Source organism: Pteropus alecto, unplaced genomic scaffold, assembly GCF_000325575.1.
Source record: "Pteropus alecto unplaced genomic scaffold, ASM32557v1 scaffold177, whole genome shotgun sequence".
Classification (NCBI taxonomy): domain Eukaryota; kingdom Metazoa; phylum Chordata; class Mammalia; order Chiroptera; family Pteropodidae; genus Pteropus; species Pteropus alecto.
The window spans coordinates 148467-160946 of NW_006442207.1; the positions used below are offsets into that span (position 1 = coordinate 148467).

The 12480-nt window shown below is 37.5% G+C and overlaps 1 protein-coding gene across 1 annotated transcript in view; it reads right to left on the bottom strand.

The window, feature by feature from the left end:
* INPP5F (inositol polyphosphate-5-phosphatase F) overlaps positions 1 to 10845 on the bottom strand; it is a 27967-nt gene extending 17122 nt beyond the window's left edge. Inside the window, exons 1-8 of the mRNA XM_025039119.1 lie at positions 10696 to 10845; positions 10302 to 10469; positions 10132 to 10188; positions 7673 to 7871; positions 6951 to 7130; positions 5992 to 6059; positions 1409 to 1533; positions 628 to 705 (exon numbers count right to left, since the gene is read on the bottom strand). Of these exons, the coding sequence (XP_024894887.1) occupies positions 628 to 705; positions 1409 to 1533; positions 5992 to 6059; positions 6951 to 7130; positions 7673 to 7871; positions 10132 to 10188; positions 10302 to 10409 (815 nt within the window). The 5' untranslated portion in view covers positions 10410 to 10469; positions 10696 to 10845. The remainder of the gene's footprint in view (positions 1 to 627; positions 706 to 1408; positions 1534 to 5991; positions 6060 to 6950; positions 7131 to 7672; positions 7872 to 10131; positions 10189 to 10301; positions 10470 to 10695) is intronic.
* Between the last annotated feature and the right edge of the window lie 1635 nt (positions 10846 to 12480).

Sequence of the window (12480 nt, forward strand, 5' to 3'; positions counted from 1 at the left end):
AATGAGCTATGATGCCTGGAAGAATCAGAGAATCTAGCTTCACATGAAAGGTTCTATTCTCCCAAAGCAAAGCGTTAAGTTTTAAACGTCAGCCTACAATGTTCTCAAGAGACTGAAAAAAAAATTATTTAAAAAGTTCCACACAAATAAGCACTTTCCCATGATTTGTTTTGTATCTAAAATGGCACGAAGAAAGGCTTTAAAAATCTAGCAGTCGGAACTAAGTTTTCCTAAGAGAAATCATTTCTACTCTTAATTCTCATCCTTTCCTGTCCTTTTACACCAATTTCTTCTTCCTACATCACCCTCCTGCAGTCTGAGAATCATCGTCCTTCTCTGATCATTGTGAAATGCCTGGAAACTGAGACCAACCACCCCTAAGCCTTCCTTCCCATGTTAGGGATGATGAGAAAGACAGAGAGGATATGTAGGCCATGAAGCATTAGAAGGAATTAAATAATCATCATAGAGCATTTCATTCAGTGTTGCCTGACCATCTGGCACCTTTTCCCTATTCAAAGCTAACACTGCTATTATTTTAATGCTTAGCAGCACCACACAAATACATGTAATTTCACGGACCAAGAGTTTGCCAAACTGACTTCTTATGAAATAAGAAATACCTACCAACACCACTTCATGTCAAGAATAATGTCATAAATGGCATCTGTTAGTGTTTGAACATTCTCAAACTTCATTCCTCGGCTAAAATATGTGCCAAAAAAAAAGAAAGAAAAGAAAAATCTTTAATAAGTTTTTTTTTTTTTTAAACTTAAGATACGATATTTAAGGTAGCTTGGAAAAATGAAAGAAAATTATTACTCTAAGTACATGAGGTTAACACTATTGTAACTTATGTAGGCAATTGTATAAATGTTTACAGCTAATCTGCATTGCGGAAGATAATATACTCAAGAACACACTGAAACATATCAAAGGTATCAAAAGCTTCTCTCCCCATCAAATTTTCAACATCTAGGTGAATGTGGGTAGAGCCAGGACTATGACAAAGAACCTTGCTTCCAGAATATACACAAGTTAAAGTTACCATCAAAATGTTTTCCAGAGCAAATTCTAGTGATGTTTATCCATAAGGAAAGAAGTATTACTAACGGAGTATGAAAACAAGCTTGAAGGGTGATCTTTCAGGAAGGGAACTCTATTCCTTCTGCCAGGCTCAGACTCAAGCAGAAAAGAAAAGCTCCAGAAGTTTTTTGACTGAATGATAAAAGGAAAAATGGAACTCTTAAGTCTCTAAGTCATTTTGGAACCTCTAGAGAGACTAGAAATATTTCAGGAACAATTAACTTAAATTTTTAGCCAAAATAAAACCCATATGAAGATTAAAACTAAGTAAACAAATGATACTGCATCTAACACAAACACTCATCTCAGGCAGCCACCTTACCAGTGCTCATGGAAGTCAAACGACACGTAAGTGAGGTGTGAGTTGTTAAAGAGCAACACCTGCTTCAGGTAAGCGTCGCCAATAATTTTCTCTCTTCCTGCCTGGTCTACCAAGTTAATAATAACCTGTTAGAATAAAGAAAAAAAAAATCCAGTTTAATCAGATGTTAGAATCATAATGTGATTTGTTTGGAATTATGTTTTCAAAATATTTTATAACCATGCTTAGAAATGAATCCACTCAAGCATCAATTTTTTTCCCATAAAATTAGATTTTCATTTGTTACATTTAGGTTTATAAGAATTGCTTAAGTCACTGGCATTGTTTTTCTCTACATTATATATTTGCAACAGCCAACTAGAATATATAATGAAAACATGGTCCTTTATAATAGCAAATATTTAAAATATCTCAAATACTTTTAAAAGAAATATACAAAACCTACACACTAGACACTTTATAACTTTGCTGAGATACATATAAGAAAACCTGAATAAATGGAGAGGTACCATGGTGTAGACAGCAAGATACAATATTGTAAGGATGTCAGGTCTCCCCAGATTAATGTATATACTCAACAATCTCAGTCAAAAATCAATCAGGATCTTTCTATGGACTTGAAAACTTAATTCTAAAGTTCATCTAGAAGAGTAAATATGTCAAAAAATTTTTGAAAGCTCTTAATAATAAAAGAGGACTTGTGCCATTAGAGAGCAAAATGTACTCTTAAATCTATAACAATTAAAACCGTGGTGCTAGTGGAGAAATAGATGATTCAATAGAACAGGACAGGTGGCCTACAGATAGACCTAGGTACATTGAGAAACCCAAGATTTGATAATATTCTGGGAGAAATATGGACTACTCTACAAATGGTATTGGGATAATTCTACATAGGGAGGGAAAAAACACATTAGCTCCTTCTATCTTATTACGCACAAAATAAATTCTAGATGCATTGACTTAAATATTTTCTTTCAAGTTATAAAAAAGCTAGAACAGAATCTGGGATGATGTTCCCATAATTGTAAGATAGGACATGACTTTCTAAGCATAACATAAAAAACAGAGGGCATAAAAAGATGGATAGATTTGACAATGTAAAAATTTAAAACCTCTGTGAACCAAATGTAATTGTAACGCTATTACAATTACAAGCAATTGTAATGACAACAAAGAAAAGGACTACCTAGGGCAATATATCTGCAATATAAAAATGAACCACATAAATTTAGTAAGAAAAAAATGGGTAAAGGATACAGAGGATATTCACAAGAGAAAACATAGATAGCCGACAAACATGAGACTACAATTTTGTTAATAATCAAAGAACTGCAAATTTTAGAACAGCAAACTAGTTTTCACCTATACAAGGCAAAAACTGAATACTAAATATAGAAGCATCAGTGAATACACGGGAACCAGGCACTGGCTTCCGTTGCTGCTGAGAAGGTAAACTGGCTTGAGGCTTTGGGGAGCAACAGAGTGGTAGGTATCAACTTTGAATACACACCTTCTGATCCAGCCATCTCACTTCTAGAAATTTATTCTATAAAGCATACAGAACATATAAAAGATGATTTCTGGAGAATTTTTATAATAGCAAACACTACACCTTAAAGGTCTGACAAGGAAGAAATGGTTAAATAACAGCCATGAGATAGTAAATGAAAACAGCTGTAGACCAGTGTATGACATATAGCCCTCTTTTGATTTAAATTTTGAATGTGTATCTATGCATGTATCAAGATGTGTTTTGCTGCAAAGGACAAATCACTGACTCAGATCTCAGAACAAAGTCTGGTGGTTGCCTGGCTCCAGAATTGCTTAATTCAGTGGTGACCAATACCAGTTCTTTTCCATCTTTTTGCTCCGCCATCCTCAGCACACTGGTCAACCCTCAGGCTGGTTCGCTTATGGTCTTGACTTAACTACAGCAGTACCGCATCAAATCCAGACACAGCAACCACAGGAGGACTGCTGGTTCCTGCATCTCTTTTTATTAGAGCAGGAAATCTTTCCCAGAAGCCTCCCAGCGGACTTCCCTTCCCACCGGACCTCACAGGCCCAACTGCCAATGAATATACACAGGCCCACGCCTAAAACAACTGGCAATGGCAACGGTGGTGCCACCATGACTGAGTCAGACCAACCGTGGGCCCACCTCCCGGGGAGCAATTACCCAGGGGAGGAAGGAGGATAAGCCGACATTGTTGTGTGCCGTTAGAAAAGAGGAAGTCTGCTCAAAATATACGCCCATAAAATTGATGTCTACAAACGGGTCTTGAAAGTCAACAGGGAGCAGGGAGGAGGGTGGTGAGGAAGTTATTTCTTCTGCTTCCTTTATACACAGTATTGCTTCAATCTTTACGATGATTATGTTACATTTAAATTGTGATTTATTCCTTGTAATGCTATTTATAATTACACATATTGCTAATATATGAATATATTCACATTGTAAAAACTAAAATGTGATAAAGGTCAAATCCTTCCGACCACAACCCAGTCTCACGGGCCCTCCTGGAGGTAACTCCTGTTAACAGTCTGACGTGTACCCTTTCAGTCCACATAAATGCACTCCTATATAAATGATTGCCAGGTGTGTGTGAGAACATACATATATATGGAAGAGAATTCCACATATATAAATGACATGATTCTGTTTTGTGGGTTTTAAGAGGTAATATACCATATGCTATTAGTTTTCTCTTCTTGCTCCGTGATGCGACTTTAAGATTCTTCCGTGTTAGCACACACAGATCTGCCTTATCACTTTTAAGCCCTGTGTTTGACATTTTAGATGTGCCATGCTTATTTGCCCACTGACCTCCTGCTGAGACCCCGATCAGGATCTGCAGCGAATGCTCTTATACATGTCTCTCCGACTGAACACATTTCTCTCAGGGAGATTTAAAAAGCTTTACGTTAGATTCCAGTTGTTCCACAAGCTTGACAAAACTTGATACTTCTCATCTGTTTCCTTTTAGCCATTCTAGTGTGTATGTGGTGGTTTTAGCTGCATTGTCCTGATGATTAATGAAGTGGAGCACTTTTTCGTATGTTTATCGGCCTTTTGGATTTTCTGTTTTATGTAGTCCGCTCAAGTCTTTTGTCCAGTTTTTTTTGGGGTTGTACATCTTTTTTATGGATTTATAGGAGTTTTTAATATACTCTAGATGTGAGTCCTTTGTCATATATATCTTGCACTTTGAGAACTGCCTTTCCATTCCCTTAATGATGCAATGCCTTTTAATAATCAAGTTATTTTAGTAAAGTCACATGTATCAATTTTTCATTATATTTGGTGATTTTAAAGGCCTATTTCATTTTAATAGCTTTAATAAATCATATTTAAAACATCTGTAATAGTATTTCAATATTTGTGATAAAGTTTTAATAAATAGTAAATGATAAAATTTTAAAATAAAAAATTTAATAAGTCAATTTTGTCATTTTTTTCATTATGGTTAGTGCTTCTGAAGTCCTGTTTAAGACCCGAGGTCAAAGAGATGTTCTATATTTTCCTCTAAAAGGTTTTTGTTTACATATTTAGATCTATATCCATCTTGAACTGATTTTTGTACATGGTATATAGGATAGATATCAAAAAGCAAAATTAATGGGTTAACAGTATAAACATATTTTATTTTGACTGATACCACTCAAAATGGCTGTGCCAACTATGATCCCTCCAGTCATGTGTGAGAGTTCTCACTTCCCCACGTACCTGCCTTTATCTCTTATTATCCAACCTTATAGTTTTTTTCCATCTAAGAGTTTGTTTTTTATTTCCCTGCTGGGATTTTCTTTGGGATTGCACAGAATTTACATATTAATTTTGGAAAAACTGCAATCTATTCAAGATTGAGTCTTTCCTTCCAGGAACATGGTATTTTTCTCTCCATTTATTCAGATTTTATTTGTGCTCTTCAGCAATTTCCACGCACCCACCTCAAGTATCTTTTTTGTATGTTTATTAGATTTTAGGTTATTTCTTCCTATTTTATTTTTGTTGCTGTCAGAAAAACTCATCCTATGGCATTACACATTCAGACTGGCCACTGCTAATAGAGAAGAAAGTTACTGACTATATTAATCTCATTATCTGAAATCTGGTCATTTATTGAACCTGTATCTCACCTAACAGTTTTCAATTGATTTTGGTTTATATGATCATATTCCTACATGACTGTAGGAATACATAACAAAGGTGGGCAGAGAAAAAAGATATTGAAAGACACATGTTATTGAAAGACAAATTGTTATTTCTAGGAGAATGGAACTATATGGTTGGTACTGAGAGATAACTTTCATTTCTTAATCTAGATACTTCTTAGATTGTAATAACTGACCGTAAACTAATCTCTTACCTAAAAACAGTCTAAAGTAACTAGCAATTATATTTCTTCAAAAATATTAACAATACTTGTAGCTTATGTGTATTCATTAACTTCATGACAAATGCCATTTCGCTTAATTATGAAAAGTAGACATTGTTATTTTCATGAAATTTAAAGAAACAGATACACAGTCATTTCTATATATGAAGGAACATTTTACTACTACAGATCAAAGCCCACCTGTTTTTTGTAAATTTTCAGTTGTTCTTCGAAATGGGCACAGAAATAGGCAACAGTTTCCTTTTCACCTACAAAGAAGTGATACAAAATCTATTTTTCCTTCCCATGTTTAAGACAGAAATTAGTGTCCAGTCCATCTTTACTCTTACTTTTATATAGTTTATTGACAGGCCAAATGTAACTAAGATTTTCTATAACCAGTATTTTTAAATGAAATGCTAAGCCAAAGATCTGATTTCTTTTTCCCAATTAGACTAAATCGAAACATATTAAAAGCACAAATTGTGAAATTATAACATTTATTATTTGTATAGCTGGCCTACTTGTCAGAAAAGGTTTCATATGGTTTATAATAAATAAAAACCCCTCTAAAACAAGGATATTAAAAACTGAAGTTTTACTGAATTCTCAGAAATATAAATTAAGTTTTGAAAAATATTCTGTAAACAATTTTAAAAATCAACCTCATTCAGTATTCTAATTAGGTTGACGTGACTTAGTTATACCAATGCTAAAGTTAAAATACTGGAAGAAATTAAATCCTCGATATTTAAAACAACAAGAACAAATCTTTCAAAGTGAGACATTTGAGTAAAGACATTTTATCTGTAGATGTCATCTTGTTATTTCCTGCTTCTACAAATAATGGCTACAATTACCCTTTTCCAAAATTAAAAATCCAGGAAAGTAGTCCTCAAAGAAACAATAATTTAAAATCTGAAACAAGCTATTTTTTTCTCTATTGTTGGGGAATTTTTTATTGTTAAACTACTTAAATTGTCAACAATCATTATTACTCTTGTGTTTTATGATATCACTTTCCATTAAATTTCACTATATGGGCTTTTGTTTTGAATGACATATCAGGCAAAGCAAATCAAATCTACAGACTAGCTAATATTTTAAAAAACATTCTCTCTGAAGTCATCATCCACCAACCACGTAACCGACGTGCTTACTTTTGTCCAGCCGAGGTCTTGGATTATAGCGATACCCAACCTGGCTCCAAAAGACAGGCACGGAGCCTCGTGTCTGAATAAATGACAAGGTATGATTATGAACATGAACTAACTGCTCAGTCTCCACGTAATTTGCAACATTTCCATTTTTATCCACTCCCCTTCGTTTATAGCGCATTCCTAAAAGACAATTAAAACAGAAAACAACAACACTTAACAACAATTATTTAGTCTGACTAGATTATACTTCTTAACCAAATCTGTGTTTTTCAGGATTGCTCTGGGGAACTAACGTGCAACTGCCAGGCAGAACTATATCAGCTTTCCCCAAATCATTATTGCACACATCATTGCTTCTTTCAAAGTTGAAGCTAAGATAGCTCTTGTGAAGGGAGGGAGAAGGGTTTTCCCAAAGGTGCAAGCACTCAGGAAGGGTTTATTTTGGTGATATAGGCTGTCAGTGGGAACAATGGTATTTTAGAAGCACACCCCAAGTGACTTTCTTCTCTTCTCCATATATATACCTCCTTCCTTCCTCCTCTTGTTAACTCTCCCCCATTCGCCTCTCTCCAGTAATTGGTCCTCAATCGCACAGAGTCACTGAGCACTTTGAAGCCAACTATGTTTCCAAATCCATTATTGTCATCTGCATTTCAACACCTCTGCAGAGTCTCCACTCTCGCCTGGACTTGATCTGCACGCTCTTACGGCCCCCTACTCACCTGCTCTGTGCCTACTGCGGCGTGAAATGAGAGCCACTAGAAATCGCGGGTGAATATCATCTACGCAGGTGGACTCCTGAGGTGGGGTCTCTGGGCTGCTTTTCTCATCGTCAGATGATTCGTTATAATTAACCACAAGTTCTTCAATCTGCACAAAACCTTGAATAATGGGGATAATCCAGAAGTCCACATCTGGTGTCTGAAAATAAGAGGAACATCATGTTGCTTCAATTCTGTACACACCGCTACTTTCTTAAACCCAAAGATTAGCTGGTAGCTATCCGTCAGTTGACTAGAGGCAGAAACCCTTCATTCTTTAACCATGTTTTCTGCTTATTGGAGAACACTGGGGAATGGAGGGAGGAAGGGGCGTGTGGGTGGAGAGCCTTTCCTTTTCTTTATAAGAATCGTTCAGGAAAGAGCTGCCTGAGAGGGGCCATAGCACAGCTGGGGTACAGATTCAAGCTCCACAACTTACTACCTCACCCAGGTGAATCACTGGACCTGAACAATGCCTGGACGTTCAGCTTTCAGAAAAAACTACTGCCCCGTAAGGTTGTTGTGAAGATTAAATGAGTAAAAGTATTTGGCATAGTGCCTGCCTTATGGTAACTATTTCACAAATTGTAGCAATTATGATTATACCTGTTGGTATGGAAAAAAAATACAGCTTAAAAACTGATTTTCAATTCCCAGTTGTATTAATCCTTTAATAAAATACAACCAACTCTGATCACTTTATTAGGAAACACAGAGGTCTACTCTGTTTTCTAGTTTAAAAAAAAAAAAAACTTGCTTCGCCAAGTTGAAGTCCAAGTAGTAAGTGAACCCCCCAAAATTCCTTTCCACAAATATCTTATTTTAAAAAGTCATCTAACGTAATTAGGAGAGGATTAATTACAGTTAGAGATTTCTGCGTCTTTCACACTGAGAATACTCAGGTCTCTCAACTGAAGAGTAAACAGCGCTCTGGAGAGCTGTTCTAGTCCCTGTCTCTCTCATCTCCACACCTCTATCGAGCCTGACTCTCAGCATCAACTTCAACTCCACCTCTTCTACCATAACCATGTATTCCAAGTCCTATCTCACAGTTTTGTCTTGTGTTATGGAGCCTGCAGATAGGATCTTAGGAAGGTGGTTAGATTTAAAAAAAGGGAAGGATCTACCTGCATTATTCTTATCACTACTCCCGTTATTTGTATTTTTGTTCTAGTAATAAATGCAAAACTCTTGATAGGAACAAAGAAATGTATGTTGCCAAATGCCACCTGTATTGCAAGTCATCGGTTTTAAATAGCAATCCAAAGTGTCTGACAAAAACTCTGCAAAACATATTAGAATTCAATATGTCAGCAAACGAGGCCAATGCTCATCATAGACACCCTTATTTTTATTCCCATCACAGAGTTTTGGTTACAGTTTCAGCATCATAAAGAGAGGTGAGAGCATTTTATGCCTCATTCCCGATAGAAGCAAGATAGATATCTAGTGGCAGGCACCACTAGCTAGTCAAAATCTCTTACACTAACCACCAGCAAGTGGAAGAAACAGAAGAAAAAAAGGTTGAAATTTGTGAAAGGTTAATAAGAAAAGATAGTATGTGACCCTATTCAGTCATTTGCCTACTCTGTGTCCAAAACAGTTTAACTGGCACATCGCAGGCCTTCTGGAATTATCTGTTCATTGACTGAATAAACGAATTAACTGTCCTTGAACAGTCATAATTCTCCAACCTATGGGACAGAATAAATGAAGAAAGTAAGTACCAAACCAGAGAAATCTCATGTGATAATCTCATCACATAACCAGTCTTCCTGGATTCAAATACTGGCATTGCTGGACTATTCTTAGAGCTTTGTCTACTCCAATTCCCAGGGGAGGAAACAGGAAAGTTAAATAACTTGGTATCATTAAAGGAAAACTGGGCTTCCACATTTCCAGTGAGTAAACAAGATACCTCTTTTACAGGAACTCTGTGGACATTACTTCCCAGCCTTAAATTACTACTATTCCATGGGAACCTGCTAGACAGAGAAGAGACAGGCCTCTGGCTATGCAGTGGGAAATTGTGAACTGCCTTAAAACAACACCTTGGTGCCTTGGTTTTCCCTAGCTAAACGATTCTTATTCTATAGGGGAGGGGTTCCCAAACCCCGGGCCATGGACGAGTACTGGTCCGTGGCCTATCAGGAAGCAGGCCGCACAGCAGGAGGTAAGCAGCGGGCCAGCGAGTGTATCTGCAGCCGCTCCCCAGCACTAGCAACACCTCCTTGGCTCCACCTTAGGTCATCAAGCATTAGATGCTCATAGGAGCACCGGTCCCTGGTGCCAGAAAGGTTAGGGATCACTGCTCTAGGGGAAAACATTATAGTAAGATTTTAAGTTTATTTTAATACAATTTAAAAATATCTGCTTAACAACTATAACTACCTCCGGATATTTTAGAAACAACTACTCACACCAATCGCAGTAAGATCTTGCATCATATATTTATTCCAAAAAAACCGGTCATCCACCTGGAAGAGGCCAGAGAACACACAGTTCAGAGACAAGATCGGTTCCCTGGAAAGCCAGACGGGCCCACGAATTGTTCCGGAGGGCAAACCCTGCTCTGAGCTGCGAGAGGTACCTTCTGCCAGAGGGGCCGGGGGTCGCTCTCGGCAGCGCTTTGCCTCTGCACAGAATTGGTCAGGTCATAGGTCAAGCTATAGTAAAAGGATTCTGAGTCCATGAACATCTTCAGCAGCTCCTCGAGTAATCTCCTCTCCAGCTTCTCCTTTTCTTTACTTTCCTTAACCTGTAAGAAACGAATCTACTATGACTGCAGGAATTAAATGTAAAGCATTACGTGGAGAGTACACATCTTTCTAGGAAAGAAGGAAAAATAATCTCAAAGACATGCAGAGACAGTGCTGGAATACGACGCATGATTTGCAAATAAGAGTTTAGTGGTAGGAAAATCACCCTTCAACTTTAAGACTCATTAAAAAGGAAGTCCAAGCCCATATCGATTAAACTCTTACTTTCTTTTTATTAGGAGCCGACACGTTGGATTTAATATGCGTAAAGGTCTTCAGTAGGAACTTTGAGTCATCAGGAGACGGTATAATCTTCTCTGGTTTGTTAATTCCAAAATGATGCTTCTTGCAGAGCTAAATAATTAGGGAGAGAAAGAGAATTCATTATTATCAATATCTGCTTGTTAAATGTTCAAGTACAAGCGCGGAAATGAATGCTACCGCATATGCACTGTGGTTAAAAGTAAACCTCAAGAGATAGCAAAATGCGCCAAGTGGACCACTGATGCCAGGAAACGCAGCTGTGCTTCAGTGATTAGAAAGCCACAGTAGAGGATGAGCAGAGGATACGAGACAGGATCTACTTAGGATTTAGGGGTGGAAAATTCAGGTTACAATCGTAATTATAGTAAGTTCTTATCTAATATAACTGAAGAATAAATGCTCCAGTTGAGGTTTATTAATGCTTTAAAAATTGGCATCTAAAATTAAAAATATTACAAAATATACATTTGCTATGCTTCGGAGCATTACTTTACATCTATCTGTGCAAAACAGTCATTCGTGCTGGTTAACTGTGTTGCCTTAGAAGATGTCAAGTGTGCTCCACTGGGAATCTGAACGTTTCAACCTTTCCCTTGCCTATCCTCACACGCACTAATGAAATTGACATAAAAACATATTCTTTGGGTTCAGAGATTAGTTAAATTTGAAGAAGCAGTAAGTAGGGGCTGCAGGAAACGCGCTGCCCAACTGACAAAGGTGAGAGAGGGTGGGAACGCGGTGAGACCAGAGAAGGCACAGAGGTTAGAAAGGTTAAAGTCAAGGGTTTTACATATAATTCCGTGTGAGTGAGACCAGAGAAGGCACAGAGGTTGGAAAGGCGAGTCACGGTTAAAGTCAAGGGTTTTACATATAATTCCGTGTGGCTCGGCATACAAGGCAAATATTCGGAAAGGTACACAAGAATTCTATTAACCAGGTGCAGACTAATTTCATTTCTTCAACACACTCGTTTTATTCCTACACCAAGTGGTAGACTCCTGTTAAGAGCTGATAATTATAAATGCTTATTAGTGTCTTACAAAATAACTATTACTAGATACACAGGATGAAGAAAAACGTAATGAGTACAAAAGTCAGTTCGAGCTTCGATTATACATTTTTAAAAAGGCGGGACCATCTCTGTTTTAACAAATTTGGAAATGAATGATTGTATTTGTCAATTGATACCTCAAAACAGCTGGAAGAAAAATTTAAAGCAGAGGCCAACAACTGGACCAAGTTTTCAGATGTAATGAACTCATAGATTTTATGGCTTTTCAAAATTAAATCTATCAAAAACTCTATTCACATGGGTTTCATAACATGATTGCAATTTACACTGTTCCTGCCCTACCATTAAAGATAAGAGAACTAACGATGAGGTGGGAGAGATTTATACGGTCCCGCCTGCCAACACTGAGCTAACTTCCCTTCCAACAAGCAGAACTAACAAGAGCTTGAGCTGATGGGGAAGGACAGACTAAGTGGACGGACACCACTCCAGCAATTCTCTCCTCGCCCCTCTCTTGCGCTGGGTCATCCCCATCAACATACAGACAGACAGACATCTCTCTTCTAACACCTTCACCTGAAGTCTCCTCCTCTGCCAGCTAGTGTCCTATTTCTTTGGACTCCTCACTGCCTCCAATTCCTCTTCCCCCATCTCCTCCCATGGCCCACTCCAGTTTGGCTTTGGCCCCATACCGCTCCACCTAAACTGCTATCTTCAGTGTGACCAGGGACCTC